We start from the raw sequence: 14,544 nt of genomic DNA on the forward strand, positions 1-14,544 counted from the left end.
GCGGCGGCTCCGAGCGGGCGCCCGGGCGGCATCGCGCCCTGCCCCGAGCCGCTCGGCCCCTCGCCCTCCGCCATCTCGCCGCCGGCCGCGGGGTCGGGTTGCACGGGAGCCCGCCGCGCCCGTTCTGCTCCTGGGCGGCCCCCTGGCAGGGGGGCTTTATCTGCACAAAGGCCCCGCAGCCCCCACCTCGCAGCTGCCGCCCCGGCGGCCCAAGGCCCCGCGGAGCAGTGCAGGAGCTGGGAGTCCTGCTGGGAGCTGCCGGCCCCGGTGCCAGGCACCCGGCAGAGCGGTGCTGTCGGAACACGGGTGGGAACGGCGGGGAGGTGCCCCGGGCGCGCAGCCCTGGAACCGCCACGTTCCCCGCGTGCCACTGTGGGAAGCACCTGCTGCTGCAGCCCTCGGCCTCGCGGCACGGCTGCTTCGGCTGAGCCGGAGGGCTGGAGCCTGGGCTGCCGGCGCCCCTGCCCTGCATCTCCCTGCCTGGCGGCTCCTGCTGCTTCCAGGGGGACCTCACAGCTGCCACGTGCTCAGGCTCGCAGGGCCCCGCGGGCTGCAGAGCCCCAGCGTGGCCTAGTGCTGCCCTGCGCACCCGCCGCATGCGCTGGCTTTGGGCAGCTGCCCTGCATGGAGTGGCTTGCACGGGGCCCCGCCACACAGGCGGTCGCTGTCTCTTCCGGCCGTGCGTCCCGCTGCAGCCGCCGGCCTGGCGCTCCCTGCTCTGCGCGGCACATCCCCCGCGGGCAGGGATTTTGAGCCGCGGCTGCCGCGCAGAGCAAACCTCTCCCTGGGGCGCTGGCAGCCGCTTCAAAGCAGGGTGTGTCTGGAGCGCCCTGCCAGCCCCAGCGCCGCCTCCCCGCGGCGCCTGCTCCCAGCGAGCTCCCGCCGAGCACCCAGCTCCGGAGGGTGCCCGGGGCTGGTGGGGGTGCTGACAGCGCTGTTGGGGCTCCCAACCGAGAGCTGGGCGCAGCAGCACAGAGCAGGTTGGCCCTTCCTGTGGGCTCTGCTCCACACCTGGTGCTGCGCTGGGTGGAGCAGGAGGTGTGGGACTTTGGCACCCTGGTTTCCGGGTGCTGCTCCCTCCGTTGCTCAGGAGCATCGGCATTTCCCTGCAAAACACTGTGAGGGGCCCCTGCCTGGGCAGGTCTGGACTCTGCGGCCCTGCTTGGAGGGAACACGGCGCGATTGCAAGAGGCTGCATGGCCTCAGCTGCCTCCGTGCCCAAGCCTAGAGTGTGTGCTAGGCTGCAGGTTGGGTGCAGAGGGGTGCAGGTCCCGGTGGCACAGACCATACTGCCCTCTCCCTCACGCATGATGGGGAGAGACGTGACCCTGTGCGAGAGGCCGGGCTGCGGCCGGGCCCAGCTGCTCCCGGAGCTGCCGCCTCCCACCCAGCTGCTGGGTAGAGCAACAAAGAGCGCAGTGAGATTGCCGGGCCTTGCCTTGCAGCTGGGCTGCTCCGCGGCAGCTCCGCAATGAGGCTCAGCCCGTGCGGGGATGGAGCACAGGGAGCCCCAACGTGGGCCAGGCCTCCTGCAGTTGTGCTGGGCAGCAGAGCCCGCCCAGCCGTGCCCGCCCCAAGCTGTGCCCTGTCCCCAGGCTGTGCACCCTGGCGCTGCCCGGCACCCTGCCAGAGCAGATGCCCACTCCAGGCAGGGAGAAGGCACCCAGCTGCTGCAGACAGGAGCTGTCTTCTCCAGCGGCACTGGAGCACGGCTGGCTCCGTGCTGCCGAGGAGCCGCACGCACCAACCCCCGCCGTGCCCACCGAGATGCACTGATCTGCATGCGAGCTCTGCGAGCATCGTGCCCCGCTGTGCCACACACAGCCTTCCCTGCACTCTGCAGCCAGACCCACTGGCTCCAACGTCCCCGCTCTCTCCCACAGGGTGCATGATCTGCCTGGGCCAGGCCACCTTCCTGCGCTTCAACCACCCTGCAGAAGCCAAGTGGATGAAGAGCATGATCCCCGCAGGCAGCCAGGGCCCCGCAGCCCTCTACCCGCTCCCAGCAAGTAGGTGACGCTGTGTGCGGTGCGCTTGGGGGTCTGCAGCCTGTGGCTGCCATGTGGGGCAGGGGTAGCTGCGAAGCAACAAGCAGCAGCAGCGCCCAGGCGGCTACAGCCATGCTGCTCGTCCCGCCGCAGCGTGCCTCGGGATCGCAATGTTTCCCCATGGAGGTCGCAGCGGGCGGCCGTGGGAGCGCTGCTTGCGCGCAGCAACGCCAGCCCCCAAGGCCGTGTCCCTGGCTGCAGGGCACAAGGGGCGAACTGCTTATCTTGCGGTGCCGAGCGAGCGTGGGTGCATAGCAGAGGCACTTCCCGGACAAGGAGCATGGCAAGCGGAAGCGTCCCGGGATGTCACAGTGCGGTGGATGTGGGCAGGGGCTGCGCGTGGGGACAGGTGATTGAATGGCAACAGACTGAGCGCACGAGCAGATGAGGGCAGAGGTTGATGCTGAGGCGCAAGCTCGGGTGCGCTCGGGACCGTGTCTGCCGGCCTCTCTGCAGAGCAGAGCCCGACCGCGTTGTCATCCCGGGGACTGCGCTGCCACCCCCCGCGTCCGCCTGGCACCGGCCCCAGCGCCGGCGACTCCGTGCAGCGCCGACGGGCGCGGGCTGCGTGTGGGGCTGGCACAGCCGTGTGCCCCACAGCACGATTGGGTGTCTGTTGTCCGGGTGACAGGACACCTGGCGCAACTGGTGCAGCAGAGCCGGTGGGTGGGAGCACGAGCGGGATCCATCCCCGTGCCCCGCTGACGACCCCTGCCCACAGAGCCCGAGGCCCTGGTGAACGGCACCCGCCCACCCGAGCCGCAGCGCACGCGGCCCAGCCACAGCTCCCTCGTCAGCTCCATCGAGCGCGACCTGCAGGACATCATGGACTCGCTGGCCTTGGAGGAGCCGTCGCCGCTGCCGGCTTCTGGCCGTTCTGTGCCCAACGGAGCTGGACGCTGCCCCCTCTCGCCACCGCCGAGCCCTGGAGCTTTCCAGGCCGGCACTAGCCATGACACTGCCTCGCTGCCCGGCCGTACCAGCCCCAGTCCCGCACGGAGCCCCGCCACGCCACCCGCCGTGCCCGCACGCTCCTCCAGCTACAGCCACACCGTGGCCCCACCGCCCGGGGCGAGCAGCCCCCGCGCTGCCCCGCGGCAGCCCCCCGAGAGCCCCCGGATGGGCCGCCGTGGCCCCGACAGCCTGCGCGACCTGCCGCCGCCCAGCCCATGCCCCACGCGCCGCCCTGGGGCATCGCTCGGCCCCGCTGCGCCGCCGCCGCCATCACCGTCCCCACCGCCTCGGCTCTCCCGTGATGTCCCCGAGAGCCCCCGCGCCCGGCGCCGCGGCCGGGAAGAGCCGGCGGGCAGGAGCGCCCGTAGCGGCAGCCCTGCAGCTGAGATGCCCCCCGCGCGGCGCCCGGGTGCCCTGAGCCCCGCGTACAGCCTGGGCTCGCTAGCCGCCGTGCCCTCACCGCGGCAGAGCCCCCGCGCGGCCCGCAAGCTCTCTGGGGATCTGCGGCAGCTGCCTGGCCCGCGCGAGCGCAAGAACAGCATCAGTGAGATCAGCGACAACGAGGACGAGTTGCTGGAATACCACCGGCGCCAGCGGCAGGAGCGCATGCGCGAGCAGGAGATGGAGCGCCTGGTGAGCTGCTGCGCGTGCTGGGACAGGGTGCAGGGTCAGGGAGGCTCCTGGGGACGCAGGGACCTTATGGCTTAGTCCAGGTTTGTGTAGCCCTGGACATGCAGGCGCCTCCTTGCAGATGGCCCTGCGCTGCTGCTGCCCATCCATGGGGGGTTGCTGCAGCTGGCAGCAACGGCTTGCCAGTAACGTGCGCACAGTGCAGCTCCCGGCTTATCCACAGGGATTACCGTGCACAGCGGCAGCTGACGCTCCGGTGTGAGCACAGCTGGCATCAGGGCCAGCCCCCCACTGCTGTGCAGCCCTGCTGTGCCGCGCTGGACACTTCCCTCGCAGCAGGAGCAGGCTGCAGTGTCCCCTCTGTAGCTCTGCAAAAGCGCGTGGCGGAGCAGGGGCCCTGGTGGCCCCGGCACCTCGTGCCTGACAAGGGCTGCACAGATGCTGCTCCCGGCGGGGAGCTCTGCGCCTGTCGCGCCGCTCTATTTCAGGCTGGGACAGGGCTCTGCAGAGCGAGCAGCTGCCGGGGTGGGGCTGTGCCGCCCTTGTTTTCCCAGGGAGGGCACGGGCAGCCCTGCGTGGTGGCCCAGCATGCGGCTCCTGTCCCGCTGCTCGCTGCAGGCTCGCGGGTGCAGCACGGGCAGGAGGGTGCGGGTGGCATCGCGCAGCCCTGCGGCGCGGCGGGAGCTGCCCCTGCAGCAGGCCGTGCGGGACAGGAGGCTGCATCCCTGCAGCAGAGCCACCGTGCGCAGCCCGCAGCCGCCTTGGCTCAGCCCTGACTCACGCTGTGCCCAGACAGCCTGAATCACCCGCCAGAAATAGCTGCGCGCGGCGAGCGTGGAGACTCTGCTGTCTCTAATTAGTCTGTCTCCGCTGTGGCCATGCCGGGAACTCTGCCCAGTGCTGGGCTGGGGGCTAGGGGTGGTGTCACCAGTGCCCGAGCACAGCCCCACTGCCCTCCCTGCGTGTGCAATGGGCATGGGCAGTGCAGCAGCGTGCGGTGTAGCATGCAGTGTCTGGAGCTGTTGTGGCATGTGGTGGTGCCGCTGTTGCGAGCGCCCTTCCCGCAGCACTGAGCACCCAGGGAGCGGGCAGGAGGGCAGCGCTGAGCGTGTGTCCCCACAGGAGCGGCAGCGCCTGGAGACCATCCTCAACCTTTGTGCCGAGTACACTAAGACGGAGGGTGCTGAGGCGGGGGCTGCACTGCTCGCTGCTGAGATGGAGGCGCCCGCGGGGCGGCGGGTGCCCAGGCCCATGGGCGCTGCAGGGCCAGGTCACACAGCTGAGGAGTCCAGAGCGCTGCGGCACGCGGAGAGCCTGGAGCGCTCGGATGAGGAGAACCTGAAGGAGGAGTGCAGCAGCACGGAGAGCACCCACCAAGAGGTGAGGGGCCGGGCGGCGGGGCGGGCGCGGGTGGCCGTGGTGCTGCGCACGTGGCGCTGACCTGTGCCGCGCACAGCACGAGGAGCTGGCGGGTCCCCGCGCCGCAGAGGTGCAGCGCCTGGAGGAGGAGCGAGCTGCTGTGCTTGGCCACCTGGATGAGCTCAAGGGCCGCATCAAGGAGATAGAGCAGCAGCTGCAGGAGACGTCGCGAGAGGTGAGAGTGCAGCGCGGCTGGCACGTGGGCACCATGCTGGACCTGCGGTGCTGAGGCCTCCCATGCCCCCTATCTGGGGGAGAGCAGCAGGGCTGGCCCGGGCACTGAGGGGTCCGTGTGTGCACAGGCAGAGCTGGAGCAGGCGCTGCTGCAGGGCGAGCGGGAGTCGGAGGTGGCGCGGCTGCAGCAGGAGCAGGAGGCGCTGCGGCAGCTGCAGGAGAAGCTCTCACACTTGGACGCCAGCATCCGCAGGGAGCGCGACAAGGTAGCCCCATGCAGGGACCCGTTCAGCAGCAGGACTGGGGCTGTGGGAAGCCCATCCAGCCCTGACCCTCCGGAGCTCGTCCTGGCACAGCGTGGCCTGAACTTGTGTCCAGTCTGCAGCAGGACGGCGACTGCCCAGGCTGTAGATGCCCCTGGGGACTGTTGGGTCTCTGCAGGGAGGAAGGGTGGGCTCTGGCTGATGTCGCGGCGGTGTCTGTCACTGTGACTGCCTGGCACTGACACGCAGCTTCCAGGGCTCTGCAGGGGAAGCAGCGCCTGGTGCTGGGGTATGTTTTGGCGGCCGTCTCCTGCACATGTTGGGTATTGCCAGGAGGCAGCACCCCTGGCCTTTCCCTCCTGACACTTCCTGCCCTTGCGGGTGAGCGAGGCTTGCAGGGAGTTTGCCCATCGGAGCAGCCTTGTGGACTCGCACATGGTGGCGGTGACTGCTGGGGCATTCAGCTTACTGGAGAGGCTGTGTTGTCTTCTGCCAAGCGTTTCACAGTTGTGGTCAGGCCACCACTGCAGGACCCTAAGCTTTGCACCTGGGCTTCGGGAGGCAGCTCTCGGGGTGACTGACGCCCTCCTGCTCTCTCCTTTCCAGTCCGGACTCGTGTTTGCTGCAGAGGCCCCTGCTTGTGCCCAGCACCGTCGTGTGCAGGCTGCCAGCTTGCCAGCTTTGCCCCCGCATGCCCAGCTAGGATGCAGTCAGTGCGCGGCACGCCGGTCCCGGCGCCCTCCTCGCGGGGTCCTGGCGTGTGTCGGGCGGCTCCGCTGCTGCTGCCCAGCCCGGAGCAGCGAGGGCGCTTGGCCACACGGTGGAAGGCACAGGCCGGTGGAGGCCGTGCGTGATGAGGCTGCCTGCCCAGGAGCCACCGCACGGTGAGCAGGAGCTCATCCTCGCCGTGCGCCCGAGCTCGCGGCAGTGCTACCCTCCCCGCGGCACCAGTGGGCACAAGTGCCTGTCGCCCGCGCTGCTCAGCTGATAGGGCTGCGCTGTGGCGGCAGTCACAGGGCCGGGCGCTGCAGCCTGGGCTGCCCCTGCTTTTCCAGCCTTTTACACAAGTGTCCGGTGCTCCCCCAAAGGAGCAGAGCTCAGAGGGCTGCAGGGAGAAATTAAGCTTCCCACGGCTGCTGGGCAAAGCGCTTCCTTTCCTAACCCACCTGCACTAACTCGCTCTAACTGTGCCCCTCTGCATCCCCCCTGTTCTGGTGTCTCTGCACGTCCCATGCTCTGGGGCACCTGCGGTGCAGCGGCTTCACCACCCACGCTTGCTGCGCGCCGTCTCCCTTCCTGCAGCAGGTGTTTGCACAGCTGAACGTGCAGCGTTCTCCGGTCCTTGGACAGTGCTCCGCTGCGGCGGGCGCGCGGGGCAGCAGGGAGCAGCTGTGGACGGATGTCCGCGGGACGTGAGGGCTGAGCCAGGCGCGTGCGGCTCTGCGCAGGGACAGGGCTGCGTGCGGGCAGCCATCGCAGCGCTCCCGTCTGAAACACGGAGCGCGCTCCTCACTGCTGACAGAAATGGCTGAGGTGTGGAGCTCAGGGCAGGGTGTTCCTGCTGGTGGGACATGCAGGGCTTGGCAGGGTCTCTCTACAGCATCCCCTCGGGGCGGAAGGTCTCGCGTGAGCAGGATGCAGAGGGTTCTGTTTTCATAGGGATCAGTTGCAGGAGTTGGGACTGCCAGTTGCCTCTTATGGTGCCCCGTCTGCTCTGCCACTAACCTGCTAGTGGGAAGCCTGGGGATCTTTGGGGCCCCCGAGCTGATTAACCAAGTGGCGTTGGGTCTCAGTCTCCGGGTTGCACTGCGAGCATCGGACCTGGGGGCAGCCCTTCCTGCACACAAGGGTGGGCAGTGAGCACTGAGCCCGCATATCGGCCCTGCTCGGTCCATCCATCGGGGCCTTGGCGCTGAGCGCTCCTCAAAGAGAACATGTAGCTGCTATCCTTGCCATCCCCGTCTGCTAGTGCCGTGGCCTGTGGCAGTCCTCGGGTCTCGGGAGCCCTGCAGGGGCTGCACAGGTTCCCAGCACATTTGCAGACCCACAGCAACTTCCCAGGTGCTCAGGAGCCCACAGTGGGGCTGGCCGCGGTGCAACAGGAGACTGAGGTGCCCCCCAAGGACTAACCGTGTCCTAACTGCTGCGGGCAGCCTGGTCGGGCAGCGGGCTCTGCTCCCTGCTCCCAGGGACCTGCTGTCTCCCTTCTCATGCCAGAGACACTCTCTAACATTGCCGCTTCTGCATGGCGCGCATTTGAGAAGTGTGTTTTCTCTTTTTCTTTTTTCTTTCTTTTTTTTTTTTTTTTTTTTTTTTTTGTTTTGTTTCTGTTTTGTTTTCCCCCAATTCAGGAAAGGGCAAAGCTTGATGCAGGAAGGAAGGAGCTAGTGAAACTGCGGGCGCTTTACGCAGAGTTGAAGAGCCAGCTTGATAAGTGCCCTGAGTCAATGCGGGAGCAGTTGCAGGAGCAGATGCGAAGGGTCAGTGTCTCTCCCCCCCGGAGCGGGGCACCTCCCTCGCCCCAGCCTAGGCCACGCTGCCCGGGCCGCGCCGAACGCTTCGCACCCGGCGCGGAGGCGGCTGCCGCCTGGCACCACCCTCTCGGTAAGCTCGAGGGCGGCTCGGCAGCGCGAGCGGGGCGACGGCGGCCCCGGCAGCGACAGCCCCGGGTGCCAGGGAGCCTGCACGGGCTGCCCCGCGCCGCAGCCAGGAGAGCCGGCAGGGCGGCCGCGGCTCCGGGGCACGCGGGAGCTCTGCGTCTGCACGGGCCGTTCTCGGCCGCTCCGGGGAATGCTCCCTTTCGCGCGGGCAGGTTGTACTTGCGTCGCTTGCAGCGCCTTTCCGCGTTACATGGCGTCCTGCTGCAGCGCTGGCCGGCGTCAGCTGCGGCCCGGACACGTGCAGCCCCGGCAGCGCCGCTAAGCCTAGCAGCTGCGTGCACTTAGCTTGCAATCTGCCGGGGCTGCCTGCAGCCACCCTGCGTTGGACTGCACTGGGTTTCAGGGGCTGCCGCCTGCAGCCAGTGCTGCCCTGACATGTGTGGCACGGTGCTGCACTCATGCAAGGGCAGCTTGACGCCCTCTGAGCGCTGCCCTGGGCACAGGATGGAAGGGCCTATGGGAAACCTGGGCCGTGTGTTGGAAAAACAGCGGAGGGAACTGCCTTGCTGATGGCTCTGGCTGCTGGGCTGCCGTTTACAGACCCTAAATGCAGCCTGGGTGATGCATCAGTGCGAGAGGACGGAGTGGACTGATGGTGGCTGCAGGTGGCACGGGACTGTGTCACACTCTGTGCATTGCAGTGTTCCCTGCACGTGCAGCTGCCTTGCGGGCTGAGGCTGCCTGGGGTTGTCCGCGTCACTGCTGTGCGTGAGCAGTGTGCGGGGCTGCTCCCAGTATGCTCAGGTGCCCTTGGCTCCTGGCCATGGCGAGTGGGTCCCCACGCAGTGGATCCCTGTGGTGGCTGTGTGGACCTGCCTTCCCTTGCAGCCACTGCAGCCCAGCCGCGTGCTGCGGTGCCAGTGCTGCACTGAGCAGCGCCCGCGCTTGTGTGCCCCAAGGAGGCGGAGGTGCTGGAGACGGAGGCGAAGCTCTTTGAGGATCTGGAGTTCCAGCAGCTGGAGAGGGAGAGCCGGCTGGAGGAGGAGCGCGAGACGCGGGGCAAGCAGCTGCTGCAGAGCAAGGCCGAGTGCCAGCGCAGCATCGCGCGCAGGAAGGTGGGCGCGTGGCGGGCGGGCGGGCGGCTCAGACCACGCTGCCACCGGCGCTGAGCTCCGCATCGCCCCGCAGGAGCGGCTGGCTGCACTCGATGCGCAGGCGGCCCAGGTGCGGCTGCAGAGCGCGCAGGAGGCCGAGCGCCTGGCCCGCGACAGGAGCGGCGTCCTGCAGCTGCTGCAGAAGGTACTGGCACCACTGCCACTGTCACCGCGGGGCCAACGCGGGGCCCATGCCACCCTCTGACTCCCGTTGCTCTCTCTGTCCCGACTGCCACTGCATGTGCGCAGGAAAAGGAGAAGCTGCTGTCCTTGGAGAGGAGGTACCAACTGGTCACCGGCGGCAGAAGCTTCCCCAAACTGTCCTCCACTCTCAAAGAGGTAACCGGGGCTGCGGGGTTGCCCTAGAGCTGCTCCTGTAGCGTGCAAGGTGCTGGCTCTGAGCTGGCATGGCCCGAGCCTGTGTGCTGTGGCCCCGGGCTGCACGCTGCCATGTGCTTGTGTCCCTGCTCCTGCGCCTCTGAGCTGCCCTGGGATGCACTGCCGGGAGGTGGCATCGGGGGCCACGCCAGGCCGTGCCCGCCTCACCAACGCAATCTCTGCTCTCCAACAGGAGACACTCCATATCTCGGAGGCTTGTGAGCTGCGGGAGGGAGCTCAGCCCCCGAGTCCACTGCCAGGAGCAGCCTCGCTAGCTCCTGCCTGTGCCCGCTCCCGCCCCGCGGCACTCGAGGTACCAGCACTAACCACATCTGCTTGCTCGCTTGTGCCCCTTGGGCGCGCGTGCCGCTGCATGAACTGCCTCAAGGCCAGCAAAGAGCCGGAGGCACCGGAGCCTTAACCAGACTAACATGCAATGGGGCAGGACCAGAGGCGCGCAGGGAAGCATGGGCGAGCGGCACGGCGCTTTCTCCTTTAGCTGCCCCGTGCCTGCGCAGCGGCCCTCGAGGTCGCGCTGCCTCTCCTCTCTCGTGCTCTGTGTGTGAGTTTGAGCCTGCTGCTCTGTGGAGCAGGGCGGTATCTGGCTCGTGCTGCAGCTCTAAGGCCAGCACAGCCCTGCCAAGGGGCCTCTGTGGCCCCACGGAGCTCGTGGGGGACAGTGCGTGGCAGGCGAGGCGGGGGCTCCGCCGGGGCAGGTGCAGGTGCCCGCGTAGGGAGCCTGGCTGGTGCTCGCGGCGCGCGCTGCGAGACCGCGCTCGGCTCTAACTCTCCTCCTTCTCCTCGCGGGGCTTTCCAGGAGTACATGAGGATGTCTGACGTTTTCAGGTTCTGCGGCAGTGCGCACGGCCGCCGCCCGGACACTAAAGCTGCCGCTGCTGCCCCCACTGCTGCTCCGCCTGCTTTCCCGCTTGCTCTGCCTCCCGCGCTCAACGAGGTACCCGCTGCAGAGCATGCTGCTCGGGGTCCCGTGTGTGCCCTGCAGCTCGCAGCTCTCCTCTCCATGGGCCACAGTCCCACGGGGTGCTGAGCAGAGCGGCTGTGCTGACTGAGCAGCTCATGGAGAGCTTGGAGCCCTTGCTGCTGGGGACAGCACTTGGGGACAGCCCCATGTGAGGGAGGTGGGGACCAGGCGAGCAGCCTGGCTCTGCTGGGCCTGGGACTTGTCTCCCTGGGGCTGTGCTTGCAACAGCCTCGTGTGCCTCTCTTCCTCTCCTTGCTGCGAGCCCCCTCTCCGCGCTCACTCTGCTTCTCTCTGCACAGTATGTGACCATTGAGCAGCTCGCGGGCATCCTGGGCAGCGCTGCTGCCGCTGCCCCGCCGGGCCGGGCTGCTCCGGCCGCCGGCTGCACTCCTGCTCCCGCGCTGCCTCGCTGCTCTCCGGGCGGCCCCGCAGAGGTTTGTGTCCTGCCTCCCCTGCCCGGTTGCAGGGCAGGGATGCTGCAGCCTGGAGCTTGTATTCACTGTGCTCTTGCTGCGCCTCTCCTCTGTCTCACGCATTCTCTTTCTTCAGATGGAGAAGCAGCTTCCCGGGGGCCCCGCGTGGCTCCCGGCCCTTGATTTAGAGAAGTGGTACCAGGAGGCCATGGCTGCCTTTGAAGCCTCCCCCACTGTCTCTCCTCCTTCCTCTCCTCCTCCGCTGCCTGCTAAAGCTCACTCTTCTCAAAAGCCTCTGCAGGTAACGCGCTGCTTTGCACCCTGTGTGGGGCTGCGGGCTGCCGAGCGGCACCAGGGCCAGGATGCGGAGCCGGGTGTTACGCAGGGCTGGGGCCATGTGCTTCCCTCCGCACCGGTGCTGCACTGGGAGCTTCGCCCGTGCCCGCTGTCCCGTGGCAGGTGTAGCTGGCACAGCCAGGACGTGTCCCCCCGCGGCAGCGGGCACTCTGTGCTGGGCTGGGAGGGCTCGCGCCACCTGGCTAGGGGTCCTGCTCCCTTTCCACCTGAGCGCCACCTCTCTGTGCCAGGTGTATCGTGCCAAAACGGAGAGCGAGGCAGGCAGCACGGCCCCCCGCATGAAGAGCGGCACCTCCTCGTCCTCACAGCTCAACGTTGCGGTGCTGGGGCGCAGCCCCTCGCCCAAGGTATGTCGGAGGGAGGGACGCGGGCGCTGCAGCGTGGGCACAGGCTGCAGTCCTGCTCAGCATGCGCCATCCTGATGTAGGGTCTCCCGCACGCGGCCAGCGGCACGGGCAGCCTGCCCCGCAACCTGGCGGCCACGCTGCAGGACATCGAGACCAAGCGGCAGCTGGCCCTGCAGCAAAAGGGTGAGCGAGCGCAGCGCGGCCGGCTGTGTGTGCATCCCCTGCGCAGCACCCCATGCGGGCAAGAGTACGAGCACCGTGCAGGGCATGGGCTGCAGCACACGTGGCTGGGCCCTGCGGCACTGCCAGGGCAGCGTCCTGCACTCTGCACCCGGGGCCAGCGGCAGGGACCCCCTGCGGCTCTGCCCGCAGGGCACCCCGCTCCCCTGCTGAGCCGCCTCTCCGTTCCCCGGGCTGCAGGTCAGCAGGTGATTGAGGAGCAGAAGCGGCGCCTGGCGGAGCTGAAGCAGAAGGCGGCGGCCGAGGCGCAGTCGCAGTGGGAAGCGCTGCACGGGCAGCCTCCCTTCCCCTCCTACCCTCCGCTCATGCATCACTCCATCCTCCATCACCACCCCCTCGGCAGCAGGCCCCGGGCCGAGGAGCTGGACCACGCATACGACACGCTCAGCCTGGAGAGCTCGGACAGCATGGAGACTAGCATCTCCACCGGCAACAACTCGGCCTGCTCGCCCGATAACATGTCCAGGTAATCCCAGGCTCGCTCTCGGCACCCAGGGACAAGCCCGCTCAGCCCAGGAGCCACTTGCTGTGGGTGCCGCGGTGGCAGGGAGGCAGAACCATCCAAGGACACATGGGTTTGCAGAGGGCAGGTGGCACTGCTGATGTGTGTGTGGGGGGGAACCGACTGTCCCAGCTCTCTGTGAGCTGCCGTGGCACCTGATTGCACCATCCCATGCCCACTGTGGCCTGCGTTGTCCGCAGGCAGCCCCGGCTCCTCAGGGCTGCTCCTTGGCACAGCGGGAGGGAGGCTGTACTGCAGCAGAGCCCAGGCCGTGCCCGCAGGGTCAGGCTGCCTGTGCTGGCCCTGCGCGGCACCGGCACCTCTGCCTCCCTTGCAGCACGAGCGGGATGGAGGCGGGCAAGATCGAGGAGATGGAGAAGATGCTGAAGGAGGCGCACGCAGAGAAGTCGCGGCTCATGGAGTCCCGGGTGAGCAGAGCCGTGGCTGCAGGGGCCACCAGCTCGTATGGAGTGGGGCCCGGGGCTGTGGTGCCGGTGCCGCCGGGGCTGAGCGCCTGCTCCCCGCAGGAGCGAGAGATGGAGCTGCGGCGGCAGGCGCTGGAGGACGAGCGGCGGCGCCGCGAGCAGCTGGAGAGGCGGCTGCAGGATGAGACGGCGCGACGGCAGAAGCTGGTGGAGAAGGAGGTCAAGATGCGGGAGAAGCACTTCTCGCAGGTGCGGCAGCCAGGCGCCTCGTCCCATCACGTTTCCAGGAAGCCTGCGCCTCTGCGCGCCGGCATCGTGTCCCTGGCAGCCCCATCTCCAGGGCTATGATGCTTTTTCCCAGGCTCGGCCCCTGACGCGGTACCTCCCCATCCGCAAGGAGGATTTTGACCTGCGGACGCACATCGAGTCTTCGGGGCACAGCGTGGACACCTGCTACCACGTCATCCTGACGGAGAAGATGTGCAAGGGCTACCTGGTCAAGATGGGTGGCAAGATCAAGTCCTGGAAGAAGCGCTGGTTTGTCTTCGACCGCATGAAGCGCACCGTGTCGTACTACGTAGGTGGGTCCCTGCCGCCCTTTGCTGTGTCCCCGTGTGCCCTCGCCCATGGCACTGGCGCTGACCTCTTCCTTCTCTCGGGCAGACAAGCACGAGACCAAGCTCAAGGGCATCATCTATTTCCAAGCCATCGAGGAGGTTTACTACGACCATCTCCGCAGCGCTGCCAAGGTGAGGCACAGAGCAGAGCCAGGCAGGGCGGCTCTGCGGGGACAGGGAATGTGTTCCTGCGGCTGGTGTGGGAGGGAGGACAGCTGGGGGGCAGCCGGGGGGTAGCCGGGTCCCCGCGGGGTGTCGTGGTGCCCGGCAGAGCCGGCTGCCCGCGCCCAGGGCAGCAAGGAGGGACAGGGCTGTGCAGCGCAGGGCTGGGGTGCCCTTGCTGCTCTGCCCAGGGAAAGGAGGGTGCAAGGCGATGCAGGATGGGCCCTGCCGCAAATACTCAGCTGCCGTCCTGTCCCTTGCAGAGCCCCAACCCCGCGCTCACCTTCTGTGTCAAGACCCACGACCGCCTCTACTACATGGTGGCACCGTCGGCCGAAGCCATGCGCATCTGGATGGATGTCATCGTCACGGGCGCAGAGGGGTACACGCAGTTCATGAACTGAGGGGCAGGGGCCGCCAGGACCTGCCCAGTGGTGCTGCTGCCCCCCGGGCCCCTGCGTGGCCTCGCCACCCTCGTGAGCTGCTGCCCGGTGTGTGGTGGAGGACGATTCCCGCGCAGGGCTTGGGCACCCGCGCGCCCCTTCCCTGCCATGGCTGCGGCTGCACAGCCCTGAGCTTCTGGACTCTGTGTCCCCATGTGTTGGGCCTTACTGCACAGCAGAGCCCCAAGAGATGCGAGCGGCGCCGCCGGTGCCACGGAGCCCAGATGGGCACCCTTGCGGGAGACGCCGCCTTGCTTCGGGGGGCTTGGCCGGTGCTGCCCCGTGTTGGTGCCTACACCTTTGTACGCCTTTTGTAAGCCCCTGCACGACCCGCGGCGGCCACCCGCGCCGCGCCGCTCCGTGCCCGCCGCGCGCCAATAAAGTGTTTTGTATCGGCGTGTGCGTGGGCGCTGCGCTCCGTGCGCGCGGCGGGGCC

General features: G+C 68.3%; 1 protein-coding gene across 1 annotated transcript in view; it reads left to right on the forward strand.

The window, feature by feature from the left end:
* PHLDB1 (pleckstrin homology like domain family B member 1) overlaps nt 1-14,091 on the forward strand; it is a 15,700-nt gene extending 1,609 nt beyond the window's left edge. Inside the window, exons 4-19 of the mRNA XM_026040306.1 lie at nt 1,884-2,009; nt 2,770-3,635; nt 4,755-5,012; nt 5,089-5,226; nt 5,354-5,491; nt 9,048-9,203; nt 9,277-9,387; nt 9,492-9,581; nt 11,603-11,719; nt 11,800-11,902; nt 12,140-12,425; nt 12,799-12,889; nt 12,989-13,135; nt 13,248-13,467; nt 13,550-13,635; nt 13,929-14,091. Coding sequence (XP_025896091.1) covers nt 1,884-2,009; nt 2,770-3,635; nt 4,755-5,012; nt 5,089-5,226; nt 5,354-5,491; nt 9,048-9,203; nt 9,277-9,387; nt 9,492-9,581; nt 11,603-11,719; nt 11,800-11,902; nt 12,140-12,425; nt 12,799-12,889; nt 12,989-13,135; nt 13,248-13,467; nt 13,550-13,635; nt 13,929-14,069 — 3,074 coding nt within the window. The 3' untranslated portion in view covers nt 14,070-14,091. The remainder of the gene's footprint in view (nt 1-1,883; nt 2,010-2,769; nt 3,636-4,754; nt 5,013-5,088; nt 5,227-5,353; nt 5,492-9,047; nt 9,204-9,276; nt 9,388-9,491; nt 9,582-11,602; nt 11,720-11,799; nt 11,903-12,139; nt 12,426-12,798; nt 12,890-12,988; nt 13,136-13,247; nt 13,468-13,549; nt 13,636-13,928) is intronic.
* Nucleotides 14,092-14,544: the final 453 nt, after the last annotated feature.

The sequence above is a fragment of the Nothoprocta perdicaria genome, unplaced genomic scaffold (assembly GCF_003342845.1).
Source record: "Nothoprocta perdicaria isolate Ctin4 unplaced genomic scaffold, notPer1 scaffold_252, whole genome shotgun sequence".
NCBI classification, from domain to species: domain Eukaryota; kingdom Metazoa; phylum Chordata; class Aves; order Tinamiformes; family Tinamidae; genus Nothoprocta; species Nothoprocta perdicaria.